This window comes from Bufo bufo, chromosome 8 (genome assembly GCF_905171765.1).
Source record: "Bufo bufo chromosome 8, aBufBuf1.1, whole genome shotgun sequence".
In the NCBI taxonomy this organism is placed as follows: domain Eukaryota; kingdom Metazoa; phylum Chordata; class Amphibia; order Anura; family Bufonidae; genus Bufo; species Bufo bufo.
In genome coordinates this window covers 161342556-161360196 of record NC_053396.1, presented here as the reverse complement: position 1 = coordinate 161360196, position 17641 = coordinate 161342556, and the positions used below count along the sequence as shown (strand labels likewise).

At 46.8% G+C, this 17641-nt stretch overlaps 1 protein-coding gene across 3 annotated transcripts in view; it reads left to right on the top strand.

The window, feature by feature from the left end:
• Positions 1–17641, top strand: part of PHF6 (PHD finger protein 6) — a 60699-nt gene that overhangs the window by 17448 nt on the left and 25610 nt on the right. The window contains exons 1-4 of one of the 3 annotated variants that reach the window (XM_040405442.1): positions 6839–6952; positions 10792–10965; positions 11162–11263; positions 14449–14582. In XM_040405442.1, coding sequence (XP_040261376.1) covers positions 10828–10965; positions 11162–11263; positions 14449–14582 — 374 coding nt within the window. In that variant the 5' untranslated portion in view covers positions 6839–6952; positions 10792–10827. Of the gene's footprint in view, positions 1–6838; positions 6953–8196; positions 8351–10791; positions 10966–11161; positions 11264–14448; positions 14583–17641 lie in introns of those variants that run through there. The other 2 variants (XM_040405443.1, XM_040405444.1) reach the window with 2 other exon arrangements.

Sequence of the window (17641 nt, the reverse complement as noted above, 5' to 3'; positions counted from 1 at the left end):
TAATGTAAAAACGGGCAGCACTCCAAGAGATAAAAAATAGAAAAATACTTTATTTACCCACAAAGATCATCCGACGTTTCGGCTCTATACAGGAGCCTTCCTCAAGCCTATATTTTAAACCTATATATAAAATTAATACTGACCTACTGAACCCCATAGTGTGCAGCATTGGACTCATCTCATTTGCAGGGCTGGTGCTGCACTGGAGGCTTCCGCAGGTCAGTATTATAAAAGTACTGACAGCCATCACAGTGGTGACCGCCGATTTCAACAGGCTGATCTGTCACTACAGTATGATGCCCTTGATGAGGGCAGCATTGTACAGGTGACGGGTTCCCTAATGAATGCATTAAGCTTAGGTTACATGCACACGAACGTTGTTTGTTTCCGTGTCCATTTTGTTTTTTTTGTGGATAGGATGCGGACCCATTAATTTCAATGGGTCTGCAAAAAACGCGGACAGCACGCGGTGTGCTGTCCGCATCAGTATGTCCGGAACGGAACGTTGCCTAGCAAAAAAAATAGTGCATGTCCTATTTTTTTTCTAGTTTGCGGACAAGGATAGGCATTATTACAATGGATCCGCAAAAAAAAAACGGATGCCATACACATACGGTCGTGTGCATGTAGCCTTAGTGAAACTTTTCCAACTTAAAGGGGTTTTTCATGTAGTAAAGGGGTTTTACCATCACATACAGTACAATGTGGGAAATATCGCTAGGATCTGCCCCCATTGTCTGATAGGTGCGGGTCCCACCTCTGGGACACCCACCTACAAGGAGAACGGATTGGCTATTTCCGTCTGCCCCGTAGAAATGAATGGGAGCAAGCAGTGCACTCCCATTCACTTGTATGGGAGCAGCACTTGGTGGTGGACGGACCCCGGGAAACCCAGTGTCCTCCAGCCACAGGTCTCCCCGCTCCGTTCTCCTTGTAAGTGCGGGTCCCACCTCTGGGACCCACACCTATCAGACAATGGAGGCATATCCTAGCGATATGCCCCCATTGTATGTGATGGAAATACCCCTTTAAATATTGAATAGGTCATCAATATCACTGGTGATGGTAGGACTTCCGGAACCTCTGACAACGAGATGTTTGAAGAGGCCGCAATGCTTGGACAAGTGGTGCAGCCTTCTCATAGCATACAAAGCAGACTACCGTACATACAAAGGCTGTGCTTGGTATTGCAGCTCAATGCCATTGACTTGTGCAGGACTAAGCTTCACAAAGTCCATGCAAGCAAGGGATGGGACATCACAGGCCATGGTATATGCCAGTGGTCGGCAAACCGCGGCTCTTTATCCCCTTGAATGTGGCTCTTACAATACTAGAGCTACTAAGTTTTCTAACTCCACTACGCGCAGCTGCGCATGGAGTCCTGGGCGGCGCGTGGTCCGGACTAATATGGAAAGGAGGGGGCCCCCCCGCCGGCGGCCGCTCTGAGCCCCGCTCTGCCTGCCTCTTTAAGAGACTCGAGCGGTGGCTGTGAGTGAGCGTGCCGCACAGGCAGGCACGTCTTCGCGTCTGTCTGACGTTGCCACAGCTCCGCCCCCCAGAACAGAGAAGAAGCGAGCAGCGGCAGCCAGCCACAGCCCAGACTCTGCCAGGGAAGGCCCGCGGCCCGCACAAAGAAGAATCTTCTGAGACTGTGACAGGAGGCAGCCAGGTAGGTAGGTTGATTAATTATAACAACTTAGTTACTGGATCCCATTCCCACCATCTCACCCGTCCCAGTAGTGCCAGCCAGTGTACTAGCCCGCTCTGGTTCTGTTTTTTGAACTGGAGAAATGTGCATTGGATTGGGGGGGGGGAGGGGGCACAGTCATTAAAGAGATGTCTGTGTATGTACTGGCACTGCTGGAGAAATGTGCCATGGCGCCGCCCTGGTTCTGTTTGGACTGGAGAAATGTGCATGGGGGGGGGGGGCAAATGACTCAGAGTCATGAGGGGTCACTTGTCGGGTATTTATACTGCCCTGGCATTTTAGGGGACCTAAAGCGTGAGAAGTAGTTTGGAATCCAAATGCGTAAACAATGCCCTGTAAAATCGTAAAGATACTCTTTGAAATTTGGGCCCCTTTGCGCACCTAGGCTGCAAAAAAGTGTCACACATGTGGTATCTCCGTACTCAGGAGAAGTAGGGCAATGTGTTTTGGGGTGTATTTTTACATATACCCTTGCTGGGTGAGATAAATATCTCTATAAAAGACAACTTTTCCCTTTATTTTTTTTTATACAAAGTTGTCATTTTACAGAGATATTTCTCTCACCCAGCATGGGTATATGTAAAAAGACACCCCAAAACACATTGCCCTACTTCTCCTGAGTACAGCGATACCACTTGTGTGACACTTTTTTTGCAGCCTAGGTGCGCAAAGGGGCCCAAATTCCAATGAGTGAGGGCATTTTTAGGCATTTGGATTCCAGACTTCTTCTCCCCCTTTAGGGCCCCTAAAATGCCAGGGCAGTATAAATACCCCACAAGTGACCCCATTTTGGAAAGAAGACACCCCAAGGTATTCCGTGAGGGGCATGGCGAGTTCATAGAATATTATTTTTTTTTGGCACAAGTTAGCGGAAATTGTTTTTTTTTTTTTTCTCACAAAGTCTCCCTTTCCGCTCACTTGTGACAAAAAGTTCAATATTTCATGGACTCACTATGCCCCTCAGCGAATACCTTGGGGTGTCTACTTTCCGAAATGGGGTCATTTGTGGGGTGTGTTTACTGTTCTGGCATTTTGGGTGGGGCTAAATTGTGAGTAACCCTGTAAAGCCTAAAGGTACTCGTTGGACTTTTGGCCCCTTTACGCACCTAGGCTGCAAAAAAGTGTCACACGTGGTATCGCTGTACTCAGGAGAAGTAGGGCAATGTGTTTTGGGGTGTATTTTTACATATACCCATGCTGGGTGAGAGAAATATCTCTGTAAATTGACAACTTTGTATAATCTTTTTTTTAAAGTTGTCATTTACAGAGATATTTCTCACACACAGTATGGGTATATGTAAAAATACACCCCAAAACACATTGCTCTACTTCTCCTGAGTACGGCGATACCACATGTGTGACACTTTTTTGCAGCCTAGGTGCGCAAAAGGGCCCAAATTCCAATGAGAATCTTTACGATTTCACAGGGCATTTTTTACGCATTTGGATTCCAAACTACTTCTCACGCTGTAGGGCCCCTAAAATGCCAGGGCAGTATAAATACCCCACAAGTGATCCCCATTTTGGAAAGAAGACACCCCAAGGTATTCCGTGAGGGGCATGGCGAGTTCCTAGAATATATTTTTTTGGGCACAAGTTAGTGGAAAATGATTTTTTTCTTTTTTTTTTCTCTGACAAAGTCTCATTCCACTAACTTGTGACAAAAAAATTAAATTTTACATGAACTCGCCATGCCCCTCACGAAATACCTTGGGGTGTCTTCTTTCCAAAATGGGGTCACATGTGGGGTATTTATACTGCCCTGGCATTTTAGGGGCCCTAAAGCGTGAGAAGAAGTCTGAAATATAAATGTCTAAAAATTTTACGCATTTGGATTCCGTGAGGGGTATGGTGAGTTCATGTGAGATTTTATTTTTTGTCACAAGTTAGTGGAATATGAGACTTTGTAAGAAAAAATAAATAAAATAATCAATTTCCGCTAAATCTTCTATGAACTCGCCATGCCCCTCAAAAGTGATCTTTATAGCGCCGCAGCGATTTTACGGTGTTTTTGCAGTGATCAGAAAAAAAAAATATTCTGTCACTGCGGTGGGGCGGACTGAACGCAAGTGTGCGCACAAGATCAGGCCTGATCGGGTGAACACTGCGTTTTTTGTAGAGCCTATAGAACATGTCCTATTCTTGTCCGCAATTGCGGACAAGAAAAGGCATTTTCTATATAGTTCTGGCAATGTGCGGATCCGCAAAATGTGGAAAGCACATTGCCGGTGTCCGTGTTTTGCGGATCCGCAGTGTCCGTGTTTTGAGGATCCGCAAAACACATACGGACGTCTGAATGGAGCCTTACAGGGGGGTGATCAATGACAGGGGGGCGATCAGGGAGTCTATATGGGGTGATCACCCCCCTGTAAGGCTCCATTCAGACGTCCGTATGTGTTTTGTGGATCCGCAAAACACATACGGACGTCTGAATTGAGCCTTACAGGGGGGTGATCAATGACAGGGGGTGATCAGGGAGTCTAATATGGGGTGATCAGGGGTTAATAAGTGACAGGGGGGGTGTAGTGTAGTGGTGTTTGGTGCTACTTACAGAGCTGCCTGTGTCCTCTGGTGGTCGATCCAAGCAAAAGGGACCACCAGAGGACCAGGTAGCAGGTATATTAGACGCTTTTTTTTTAATTTTTTTTATTGGATTATACTGGATCCCTTGGGTTTCCTTTCTTTTTACTGGATACACCAGTGAACCATACTACATTATTCTTCCTGCCAGAAACCTGACGGAATATAATTGAAACAAGTGCCCAACAGACCAAGTCTTTTCAATAGGGTTGTCAGACAGCATGTCCCTAAGGGCTCATACACACGACCGTTGTTGTTTCGTGGTCCGTTTTTCACCGATCCGTTGTTTCGTATCTGAGGGTTTTTTTTTTCTCTGATTTAAGTCCTCTTCCGTTATTGCACAAAACATATCCGTATGGTTTTCGTATTTAATCATTTTTTTGCGGATGGTATACAGAAACAGTAAGGCCTGTACGGTCCATTACGCAAAATGTGGAATTCACACAGCCGGCATACATTTTCTGCGGATCCGCAATTTTCGGACCGCAAAAACGGCTATGGTTGTGTGCATGAGCCCTTAGAGAAATGGGAGCCTTCCCTAATACAGTGAAACCTCTTTGTGGCCAAAAGCGCCTTTCTCAGAGCAGATGCCACTATGTAGATACGGGGACCTGGATAAGGGCTCTTTCACACTTGCGTTGTTCTGTTCCGGCATAGAGTTCAGTCGTCGGGGCTCTATGCCGGAAGAATCCTGATCAGGATTATCCCCATGCATTCTGAATGGAGATAAATCCGTTCAGGATGCATCAGGATGTCTTCAGTTCCGGAACGGAACGTTTTTTGGCCTGAGAAAATACCGCAGCATGCTGCGCTTTTTGCTCCGGTCAAAGATCCGGAACACTTGCCGCAAGGCCGGATCCGGAATTAATGCCCATTGAAAGGCATTAATCCGGATCTGGCCTTAAGCTAAACGTCGTTTCGGCGCATTACCGGATCCGACGTTTAGCTTTTTCTGAATGGTTACCATGGCTGCCAGGACGCTAAAGTCCTGGTTGCCATGGTAAAGTGTAGTGGGGAGCGGGGGAGCAGTATACTTACCGTCCGTGCGGCTCCCCGGGCGCTCCAGAGTGACGTCAGGGCGCCCCGCGCGCATGGATGACATGATCGTATGGACACGTCATCCATGCGCATGGGGCGCTCTGACGTCATTCTGGAGCGCCCCGGGAGCCGCACGGACTGTAAGTATACTGCTCCCCCGCTCCCCACTACTACTATGGCAACCAGGACTTTAATAGCGTCAGTTCACTTGCGGTGTTACGGATCCGGCGGGCACTTCCGGCAAATGGAGTACACGACTGATCCGGACAACGCAAGTGTGAAAGAGGCCTAAGGGCCCGGTTCCATGGGTCACTGCACAGGTCAATGATAAGGAAGGATTCGTTTGCTCCAGAGCATTGTCCGCTCATTAAGGCCTCTTTCACACTTGCGTTGTTGGGATCCGGCGTGCACTTCCGTTGCCGGAGGTGCCCGCCGGATCCGGAAAAACGCAAGTGTACTGAATGCATTTGAAGACGGAGCCGTCTTCAAAATGCTTTCAGTGTTACTATGGCACCCAGGACGCTATTAAAGTCCTGGTTGCCATAGTAGGAGCGGGGGAGCGGTATACTTACAGTCCGTGCGGCTCCCGGGGCGCTCCAGAATGACGTCAGAGCGCCCCATGCGCATGGATGACGTGATCCATGTGATCACGTGATCCATGCGCTTGGGGCGCCCTGACGTCACTCTGGAGCGCCCGGGGAGCCGCACGGACGGTAAGTATACTGCTCCCCCGCTCCCCACTACACTTTACCATGGCTGTCAGGACTTTAGCGTCATGGTAACCATTCAGAAAAAGCTAAATGTCGGCTCCGGCAATGCGCCGAAACGACGTTTAGCTTAAGGCCGGATCCGGATCAATGCCTTTCAATGGGCATTCATTCCGGATCCGGCCTTGCGGCAAGTGTTTCGGATTTTTAGCCGGAGCAAAAAGCGCAGCATGCTGCGGTATTTTCTCCGGCCAAAAAACGTTCCGTTCCTGAAGACATCCTGAACGGATTTCTCTCCATTCAGAATGCATTAGGATAAAACTGATCAGGATTCTTCCGGCATAGAGCCCCGACGACGGAACTCTATGCCGGAAGACAAGAACGCAAGTGTGAAAGAGCCCTAAAGGGGTTGTGTCAAGTTATCCCCTATCCACAGGATAATTGATTGCTGGAGGTCTGACCGCGGACCCTCGCCATTCCCAAAAACGGGCTTCCAGTCCCATCCCCCCTCTTTATTCTCTATAGGACTGCCAGAGACAGCGGAGTACAGAGATCTCCTATTTCTGGCGGCCCCCATAGATAATGTATACAGCAGGGATGCCCAACCTCCAGCTGTTGAAAAACTACAACTCCCACAGTGCCCTGCTGTAGACCGATAATTGTAGGCTACACTTCATACAGAACCAGTGACTCATGTTCTCTCCCAGTCACAGCCTGCATGGCGCAGCACGGCAGGGAATCACTGCTTGCCTCAGGCCGTGAGGGGGTTAATGCGCGGCGTGCGTACAGGGGGCGTGTGACGGTTCTTCCCGCCGTTGGAGTGACGTCACTACGTCGTGCGTCTTCGAATGAAAGGAAACAAACACTAGAGATTACGGTGCTGTTCCCGGAATAAGAGTGACAGTGCGGGGCTCAGTGGGTGAGTGCGGGCCGGGGGCAGGCGGAGGGACCCCGGGGCTTCTGTGCCGCAGTGTCGGGGCTTCACAGGACGCTCCCTGTAGACAGGCCGGGCAGCCCGTGACTCCCGGCGGAGCCCACTGTGGGAGAAGGACATGAGGGGATGAATGAATCACTGGTGGGGGCGCTGTGCAGACTGACAGCGGGCTTGTGTGCTGAAGCCCGGCTCCTGGGGGTAGCAGGGGGCTGACTGTCTAGTGGGGCCCCTCATGGAGACTGGAGCCCTGGGTGACAGATGTAAGCAGGGGCCCTCAGCTGGAGCTGTCACCCCATGTCTATAATGATAGTGCTGCCATATGGCTAGGGGTACACAGCCGGGCATGACACCAGAGCGGGGTTGTCACCTGTGCCACCAGACTGCTGGGTGACCTGCCGACCCCACCCCCTAGGAGTGCAGGGGCTTCTGAGTAGTCACCCACTGGCTGCTGTGCTGGTTGCCAGGTAACAGTCCTAAAATATAAATATATATACATACACACATGCATGAAATCGGACAGCACTCCAAGACTTGAAAAAACATGATGTCTTTATTCACCCATGTGGAACAGTCTTGGAGCGCTGTCCCATTTCATGTGTATATTAAGGGTGAGAAGCTAATTCCCTTGGACTTTGCACCTGGGCCCGTTTACTGGTGCCGCCGAATTCCTTCTTTTTTCCTCTCTCTATATAGCGAAAAACGGACAGCACTCCAGATAAAAAGCAATGGTGTTTATTCACCCATGTGGAAGGCAACGTTTCAGCTCATACAAGAGCCTTTCTCAAGCTTGAGCTGAAACGTTGCCTTCCACATGGGTGAATAAACACCATTGCTTTTTATCTGGAGTGCTGTCCGTTTTTCGTCTTTATCTCTACGGGGTAAGCAGCTATATCCCTGGACCTAGCACCCGCTAGCATCTGTTTCTCCAGTGCCGCCATCATTTCCATTATATTTTTTTATATATATATATATATATATATTTATTTGTGTGTTCCGGCAGCACTCACTTTAGAGATCATCCGGTGCAAGCATCTCGCCCTTGACCACAGACTTGTACATTCATAGAAAATCAATGCAGCACTCTTCTTGTAAAAAACGCAGTGTCTTTATTCACACATGTGACACAAAATAGGCAACGTTTCAATCCCCTTCCGGGATCCTTCTCAAGCCACTGCGTTTTTTACAAGAAGAGTGCTGCGTTGATTTTCTATATCTGTAAATGGAGACAGGACTACCAGTTTTATGGGTTGGCCTCTCATGAGCCGGTGCCCCCTGTTTTGTTGAATTAGAAGGAATGCTGACAGAGGAGGATAAATGTCCACAGTTCTGTATCTCAGGGGTAATGGTGTGGCCAGGTCTAAGCGCAGAGGACGGACAGCCAAGGTAAACCATTGTGCCGCCTGTCTGCTGAGATGGGAAGGGGGGTCCAGGTGCCTTAGGACATTGGCGCGGTAAAGCGTGGGTTCAGCTAGGCAGAGGTTTACCGCCTGCCTACAGATGAGAAACTCATGCTGCCTCCGTTATCACTCATTGGATTCTACATGTAGGAGCCTTTATGGATCTAGGGCCCCAGGCAGGCTGCTGCATCCGGATGACCACAAGATCTGGCGAGTGCGACTCTACATTACTATTTCTTACAGATGAGAAACTGACAGCGGAGATCCATGGTAGATGCTAAAGAGCAACTGATTACTTTATTTATTTTTTTCTCTAAGAATTTTTTGTTTCAGTTTTAAAGGGGTTCTCTGGGCTTTTAATATTGATGACCTATCCTCAGGGTAGGTCATCAGTATCAGTTTGGCGGGGGTCTGACAACCAGCACCCCCGGCAATCAGCGCGTGCCGTCTCCAGCCTCTCTTCCTGCTTGCTATAGACATAACAGCAGTGAGCAGGAAGAGAGACCGTACGCACCTTCCCTTTATACAGCTGATTTGTGGGGGTGTCGGACCCCCGCCAATCTGATACTGATGATCTACCCTGAGGATAGGTTATCAATATTCAAAGCCCGGAGAACCCCTTTAAATTTGACGTTTGACCACTGGGACCCCCACCCCACTCAGTGCTCATCCTTGAGTTAAGGGGTCCCTAACTGACCGCAGAGGTTTGGTTACTGTTTAATGGGAGATAAGGAAAGGGCTGATGGAGGAGGCTGACTGTTCCCTTGTTTTCCATCCACTGTAGTGACATGTTCTGCCATCTCTGTGCTGAGAACAGGGATGGGCACTGCCGCTCACAATCCGCGGGGGTACTAACAGATCTCCCCCCCCCCCCCCCCCCAATCACATGTGTACAGGGACTGTTAGGGGCCTTTGTCGGAGATTTCGTAAGGTATTGTTAATTGAAGGATAGCACTGCAGGCAGCGCCATATTCTAGTCTGTAACAATAGACTCCTTCCTAAAACCCAAGTGACCCCTTTATACGTTAATGGGTTTGTCATGGGCTGCTGGGGTCTGTCGTGATGTATCCAGAACAGCAGAAGCCACAATGCAGGTGTGAACAAAGCTTTAAATGGGTTGTCCAGGGTGTAAGGATTTACAGGTGATGGCCTATCCTGAGAATGAGCCATCGCTATCTGATTGGTTGGGGGTCCGACACCACCCCCTCCCCTGCCGATCAGTAGATCTGCTGCCGGAATAACACAGTCCATTATGTAGTGGATGGAGCTGGTTACTTCATCGGGAGCAGCGCTGCAGTGACCATTACACAATGGATGGAGGTGTAGATCCGGAGCGGCTGCGGAATAGTTTATTGGTGCGGGTGTCAGACCCCCATTGATCAGATAGCCATGGCCTGTTCAGAGAATCCTGGACACCCCCTTTTAAAAAAAAATATATATTTTTTTTTTGTTTGAGAGATTGGTGCGCGGTCTGACTCCCGAGACCCCTATGATTAGCTGTGGAAATTGTCCACAACTTAATGAACAGTGGTGCACACAAAATCCACTGTGTGAGAGGTCAGTTCCTCTCCTGATCCACCATGTCCCATGAAGGAGAGCGCAGGAACATCTACAGTGCTCGCCCTCTTATCATGTGTAAATAGGACGTCATGTAGCGAGGCTGGGGTCTGTCCTTATGTTAGAGCATGATGGGAGAGGGGAGACTGCAGATCTTAGAGGCAGTATCTCCTGGTAAGACTGAGTTCACACCAGCATCCAGCCTTACCGTTCTCACTCTCCGTTATAGGACGGATTCGGCACATAACTGAGGCCCTATAAACTATAATGAAGATTTTTGAAGTAGAGACAAAAGTTGTGCACGCATGACTTTAGTCTCCACTTCAAAAATCTTTCTCTGAGCAGAAACCTAACGGACCCCATTAAAGTCTATGGGCCCCATAGCCTCCGTTCGTCTGTTATGTGCTGATTCCGTCCTTTTTGCTCGTATAATAGAGCAGGATAACGGAAAGGCCGAACGCTGATGTGAAGTTTAAACTCAGACTTAGGCCTCATGCACATGACCGTTGTTCGGGTCCGCATCCGAGCCATAGTTTTTGCGGCTCGGATGCGGACTTATTCACTTCAACGGGGCCGCAAAAGATGCGGACAGCACACGGAGTTGCACCGTTCCAAGGCCCCGCAAAAAAAAATAATAGCATGTCCTATTCTTGTCCGTTTTGCGGACAAGAACAGGCATTTCTACAATGGGCCGCCCGTTCCATTCCGCAAATTGCGGAAGGCACACGGGCGGCTTCTGTTTTTTGCGGACCGCAAAAAACGTCACGGTCGTGTGCATGTAGCCTTACTCATCTAAAATGGGATTCATGATACAATAGCGTATTTTATTTTTTAATTTTTTATTTTTTTTTCTCCTGATCCTTTCGCTAGTATTTTGTGAACTTGGCGTAGAGTGAGTTGCAGATCATGTCGGGCTCTTCTGGACAGAAAAAAGGAGCACTGCGGCAACGTAAATGTGGATTCTGCCGGTCAAACAGAGAGAAGGAATGTGGACAGCTACTGATGTCCAACAACCAGAAGGTGGCAGCACACCATAGATGTTTGGTTGGTATCAATTCTTGAGGAAAACACTTCTTGCCTTCATTTACCCTTTCTATATGTGTAAGTGATGTATCCGAGGCATGAAACGCGTGTCAGACTGTCTGTGCCTAGTTTATATCTTCTGCTGGGCTTTGTATAGTTGGAGTATAGTAAACTTCCCAAGAATGAGACTAATGATACAATTTCCATATTTCTCTAGCTGTTTTCTTCTGCACTTGTATCTTCACAATCTGACAATGAAAACCTTGGAGGTTTTTCTATAGAAGACATACAGAAGGAACTGAGAAGGGGCAAGAAACTGGTATGTCTTTTTGTATCGTACTATTAAATCTAATATGTATTCTTGTCTGACTATGCAATGAAACGTGTCAAATAGGCAACAATCTGCATGCAAGATCTGTTCTAATTTTTAAATGTGAATTTCTGGCCATATCCGCAATGAAAAATATTTGCTGCTTGGGCATATGACTTTACATTTTTTTTTTTTTCAGTTTACGTTCTGTTTTTTGTCTACGGACCGTATACGGAACCATTCATTTCAATGGATCCGCAAAAAAAAAAAACGGAAGGTTCTCCGTATGCTTTCCGTTTCCGTATTTCCGTTCTGTTCAAAGATAGAACATGTCCTATTATTGTCTGCATAACGGACAAGCATAGTACTGTTCTATCAGGGGCCAGCTGTTCCATTCCGCAAAAAATGGTATGCACACGGACGTGATCCGTTTTTTTTTTTTTTTTTTTTTCGGACTGCAAGATACTAAAAAAGCCATACGGTCGTGTGCAAAAGGCCGTACAGAGCGTGCTTAGTGATGGGCCTTGAGCACGCAAATGTACTACATGTCTGTACATAGATTATATTGGGCCCTACTATATATCAGATCCCATACAGAGGCTGTAGATCAAGCATGTCAAACTCAAAGGCTAACATGGGCCAAAAAAACAAAATTTAGGTTTATGTGGGCCGCATAAAAAAAAAATAAAAAAAATCGTACATTTTCATAGAACAACATTGTTGTTTCATGACTGCTGACCCCCAACATCCCGTTGCCCAATAACACAAGTGAGATCTGTGCATGACACTATTATGGGGGATCTGTGGATGACGCACTGTCATGTGGGGGACCTGTGGATGGCACTGTTATGGGGGACCTGTGGATGGCACTGTTATGGGGGACCTGTGGATGGCGCTGTTATGGGGGACCTGTGGATGGCGCTGTTATGGGGGATCTGTGGATGGCGCTGTTATGGGGGATCTGTGGATGGCACTGTTATGGGCATCTGTGGATGGTACTGCTATGGGGTGGGATATCTGTGGATGGTACTGCTATGGGGTGGGATATCTATGGATGGAACTGCTATGGGGTGGGATATCTGTGGATGGTACTGCTATGGGGTGGGATATCTGTGGATGGAACTGCTATGGGGTGGGATATCTGTGGATGGTACTGCTATGGGGTGGGATATCTGTGGATGGTACTGCTATGGGGTGGGATATCTGTGGATGGTACTGCTATGGGGTGGGATATCTGTGGATGGAACTGCTATGGGGTGGGATATCTGTGGATGGTACTGCTATGGGGTGGGATATCTGTGGATGGTACTGCTATGGGGTGGGATATCTGTGGATGGTACTGCTATGGGGTGGGATATCTGTGGATGGTACTGCTATGGGGTGGGATATCTGTGGATGGTACTGCTATGGGGTGGGATATCTGTGGATGGTACTGCTATGGGGTGGGATATCTGTGGATGGCATTGTTATGAGGTGGGGGGGATCTGTGGATGGAACTGTTATGGGGGGGATCTGTGGATGACACTGCTATATGTCATCCACAGATCCCCCTCATAACAGTGTCCCCCAATACACCGGCCCTCTGCTCACCGAAGTATTTATAAACGTGAATCCTTATCCTGTTATTAAGTTGAACTAACGCTGCCCTCTCCCATGTTCCCATGTTCCCCTGTATCCCCACAGCACTTACTTAAGCTTCAATAGCAGGCAGAGCGGACGGCAGCAGTAACGTCACTCACTGACGTCGCGCGTCTGCTCCGCCTGCTTCATTCATAAAGTGGGCGGAGCAGGCGCTCGACGTCAGTGAGTGACGTTACTGGTGCCGTCCGCTCTGCCTGCTATGGGAGCTTAAGTAAGTGCTATGGGGATACAGGGGAACATGGGAGAGCGCAGCGTTAGTTCAACTTAATAACAGGATAAGGATTCACGTTTATAAATACTTTGGTGAGCGGCGGGGCCCGGTGTAAGAGTACAGTGACTGCACCGGGCCCCGCCCCTAGTTACGGACTCCAGCCCCTCCTCTCTCCCGGCTCATACATAGCAGTCTGCGATGCTGCATCTTTGCCGGGCCGCATGTTTGACACCCATGCTGTAGATTGTGTTCTCCAAAACTCAGAGCTGAACCCGGACATAGCCTGAATTTCACCCAGGCAGCCCCCCTGTTATGAGCATTTCATGCCCCTATGCTCTCCCTTGCCCTGTGCTGGATCGCGCAGGGCAGGGGCTTCCAGCTCCTGCCAAACCAATCATAGCACAAATGGAGACTCGTATTGCTGCTGCCCACTGTTGCCATGTAGAGACTGGGAACATGCAGCAGGACTGCAGTATAAAGTCTTTTTTTTTATTCAAACTTTGAATAAATGGCAAGGTTTAAAGATTTTTTTTCTGACCCCCCTATGGGAATCATGGACAATGTCAGTAGTAGTTATCCTGTCCCTAAACTACATCTACTAGCATTATCTGTTTGAACTATTGCCTTTAGGGAAGATTATCTGCACATGTTCTGAGCAATGTGTACCGGCCCCCAGTGTGAACAGCTCCAGACCTACTCTGTGCACACGATTTCGCTGTTTGCATAAGGCCTTAATATGTTAAAATGGCAGCATCCATTGCATATCTGCAGTAGGCCCTGAGAATGCAGGTTACTATTTAAAGGGTTATTCTATCATTAATGTTAAAAATGAAAATTAGACCTCATATAGTACATGATGATCTTTTTAACAAAGCTAGAACCAGCCCTGCACTTCACATGGATCCAGAGATCTCCCCATTCATTGCTCTGTTAGATTTACATCAAGCTGACAACTCAAGGGGAGTGTCTTTTCTGCTTCAGCTAAGGGGGCGTGTCTCAGCTCTCCCTATCACAGCTCAGGCAGCAGTTGAAGGATGCAACTGAGCATGTGCGACCATCTCAGTGAGCAAGTCAAAGAAATAAGAAAAAAAAAAACAGCAGGTGGTGTTAGAGATGCATTTTATCGAATAACTCAGTGGCTATGCAAAATTTTAAATGCATGTAATTACAAAAGTATTCAGGTCCAGATGCTGGTTTAAAAACTTTTGAATATTTTTCGTGGGGCTATCCCTTTAAAGTAAAACGTAAAGATGAATATTTGCATATATAGTCTATCATTACCTCAGTAGAACTTGTTCTGTATGTGTTTCTCTAATGTCTTTCTTTCTGGTTGTCTTCCTAGATGTGCACTTTGTGTCACTGTCCTGGTGCAACGATTGGGTGTGAGGTGAAGACTTGTCACAAGACCTATCACTATCACTGCGCTCTGCATGATAAAGCCAAGATACAGGAAAACCCATCACAAGGAATATACCTGTAAGGATAAATCTTCCTAAAGGTTGCAGTAATTGGTGATCACATAGTAAAAGATGCTTTGGCAAAAAAAAAAAAAAGTCCCTGCACTGCATGCTGGTGCTAGCGCAGGACAGAAGGTATAACTGTAAATGGAATAGCTAGTGCTTTTTGGATCGGTGTAAGAATTCTTCATGGTATTTAAACACACCAGTATCCTTGTTTCTAGATCTGTTTCTTGCCTAAGTTTTGTAATTCAGTGTGTATTTTAAAGGTGTACCGAATCTGTCTATTTATGCTGCCTTCTGTGCTGCTTTGTCACCTGCATCCCATGGATGGTGCTGGGTCACTTGCGTTCAGATTTTTGTGGTAAAAAAAAAATTCTCCCCCGCACCACATTATTGTTCACCTGATGGTCATTGGATGTTTCCAGTGTGCGCTGCCAGGTACTGCAATTATTGCCTCCTGTGTGGCGAGTTCTCAGTTAAAGCTGTTGTCTCACTTCAGCAAATAGCATTTATCATGTAGAGAAAGTTAATATAAGACACTAATGTATTGGGATTGTCCATATTGCCTCCGCTGCCGTGATTCATTTTCATCACATTATACACTGCTAAATTTCAGGGGTTACGGCTACTGTTGCAGCGCAGATACAGCGCTTGTGTGCCTATATGCATTCCCACAGTCCCAGCCAACAGAGAGGCCGCTGCTTTTTCCTTTAGTGTTCAAGCATGACCACTGCTGCAGGATTGCAGGGTGGTCATAACCCCCAGATATGAGTAGTGTATAATGTGATGGGAATATTGAATCGAGGCAATATGGACACACAATACATTAGTAAGTGCCTTGTATTAAAGGGCTTGTCTCATCTCAGACAATGGGGGTATATCGCTAGGACACGCCCCCATTGTCTTATAGGTGCTGGTCCCACTGCTGAGACCTGCACCTTTATCCGGAACGGAGCCCGCAGAGTGGTGGCTGGAGGACTCCGGTCCGGCCACCACCAAACGCTCTCCCCATTTGAAGTTAATGGCAAAAAAGAAGAGAGGCGCTCATAGGGGTAAGTAAGTCAAACAACAATGCCTTCACCTATTCGGGTTGCACCAAATTAGGCGCAACCACAATGAAGGCAGGATGAAGATAGTTGTTGTTTGGTGCAGCCGGATTTGTCCAATAACCCTGGGCGGAAGCCAAACCACCGGTCAGGTGAGCAGTAGTACTAGAGAAACGCTGGACCATAGGAGTCAAGCGAACGTGTGGACAACACAAGGAGCAGGAGCACAACCAGGTGTCAAGTAAATTTTGATTTATTCAAGGGCAACGCGTTTCGGGGTACAACAGACCCCTTTGTCAAGTCAAAAAAAAAAAGATGATTATAATATATATACATGTATGTGTAAAAATGTGTATTACCAGATAAATAATATAGGAATTTATAAAATAATTACAAACAATTATGAAAAATGTAACACATCCTATATAAAATTAAACTCCAAATGAACCAATGAAAGGACGGCTCCCAGGAGCAGATCTCATAGTTATTCATACACACAATAGGGGGGAGAAGGGGAGGGGGGTTTAATGTGAGATCACATAATCATAATCAGTTGCCTGGTGTAGATGCCAGACAACTGATTATGTCAAAATTGTAATGAAGGATGATATGGAGGGATAGATAAATGTGCCTAATCTGTGGTGAGTGGAGGGAAATTATGTATGAGCAGAACTAGTGCCGATGAGCATGATATTGCCAGTGATGTTGCTTGAAGAACAGGGGGTGCCGGTGGCCAAAGATCTGGGGGTTGAAGGAAGATAGAATGAAAGGGAACCATGTATATGGTGTGCAGTGTGACCTAATTTGTGAAGTAAACTGAAGAAAAGCTGTTGCTGGCTGAGTGAACAAGTTGTGAATAATGATGTAAAATCAAAAAGTAAAATAAAAATAAAGGCAAATAGATTTGTATGAAGATAGACAATAAGTTATTAATCAATGAATTGATAATAGATTGGATGAATGATCGCAATTCCATAGGAGTATATATACACTGATGACAGTTGTGGGATCACTAAATTGGGGGTGTGGGCAAGATCAAACTAGGGGTACAGAGGGAAAAATTGGATGGATTTCCAAAAGGATGGGAATGGTAAAGAGGAGCTGCTTGCAGTATGAATGAACTAAAAACATTTGTTTTCTAAACTTTAAGCCATATGGTTCAAGGGTCTGTAATTTAAAAACCAGAACATTTCTCTTTTGCAGCGTTCTAAATCTATTGGAACAGGTATCAGTGATGTGTTCAATGGGTGTGATGGTCAGTTTGGAGGGGTCCTTTTCGTGGGCAGAGAGAAAGTGTCGGGACACACTATGCTTTGAAAATCCACGCATGATGTTCCACCATTGTTTGTTCAAGCGCTCGCTGACTGACTGGATAGTACGGCCCACATACTGTAGACCGCACTCCATATTCCAGAAGATAAACGATATATGAGGGTGAACAATTCACAAAACTTTTTATGGGGAAATCTTCTCCCGTTACATTGCTCCTGGAGGTTTTGGTTTGATTGGAAATGCTGGTACAGCACTTACATTGGGTATGGCTACATTTGTAGCTACCCACACAGTCGGGATAACAACTAGCAGTAATTGTTGGTATCAACACTTTCTTTTTTAATTTACTTGGCGCTAGTATGTTCTTCAGAGTCCTTGTTCTCCTGAAAGTAATCTGTGGTCTAGATGGAATGGGCTCCTTAAGATAGGGGTCTTTTTTTTTTTTTTTATATGTTCCAGTGTTTTGTTTAATATACTTCTCAGGACCTCATGATTGGGATTGTAGGTAGTGATGAATGAGGATTTATACTTCTTGATGTCCTCCACTTCTTTGGATTTGTCCTTAATCATCAAACACTCTTCTTGACTTTGTTTGCTAGCTCGCATAAAGGCACCTTTAACCACCTCAGCCCCCAGTGCTTAAACACCCTGAAAGACCAGGCCACTTTTTACACTTCTGACCTACACTACTTTCACCGTTTATTGCTCGGTCATGCAACTTACCACCCAAATGAATTTTACCTCCTTTTCTTCTCAC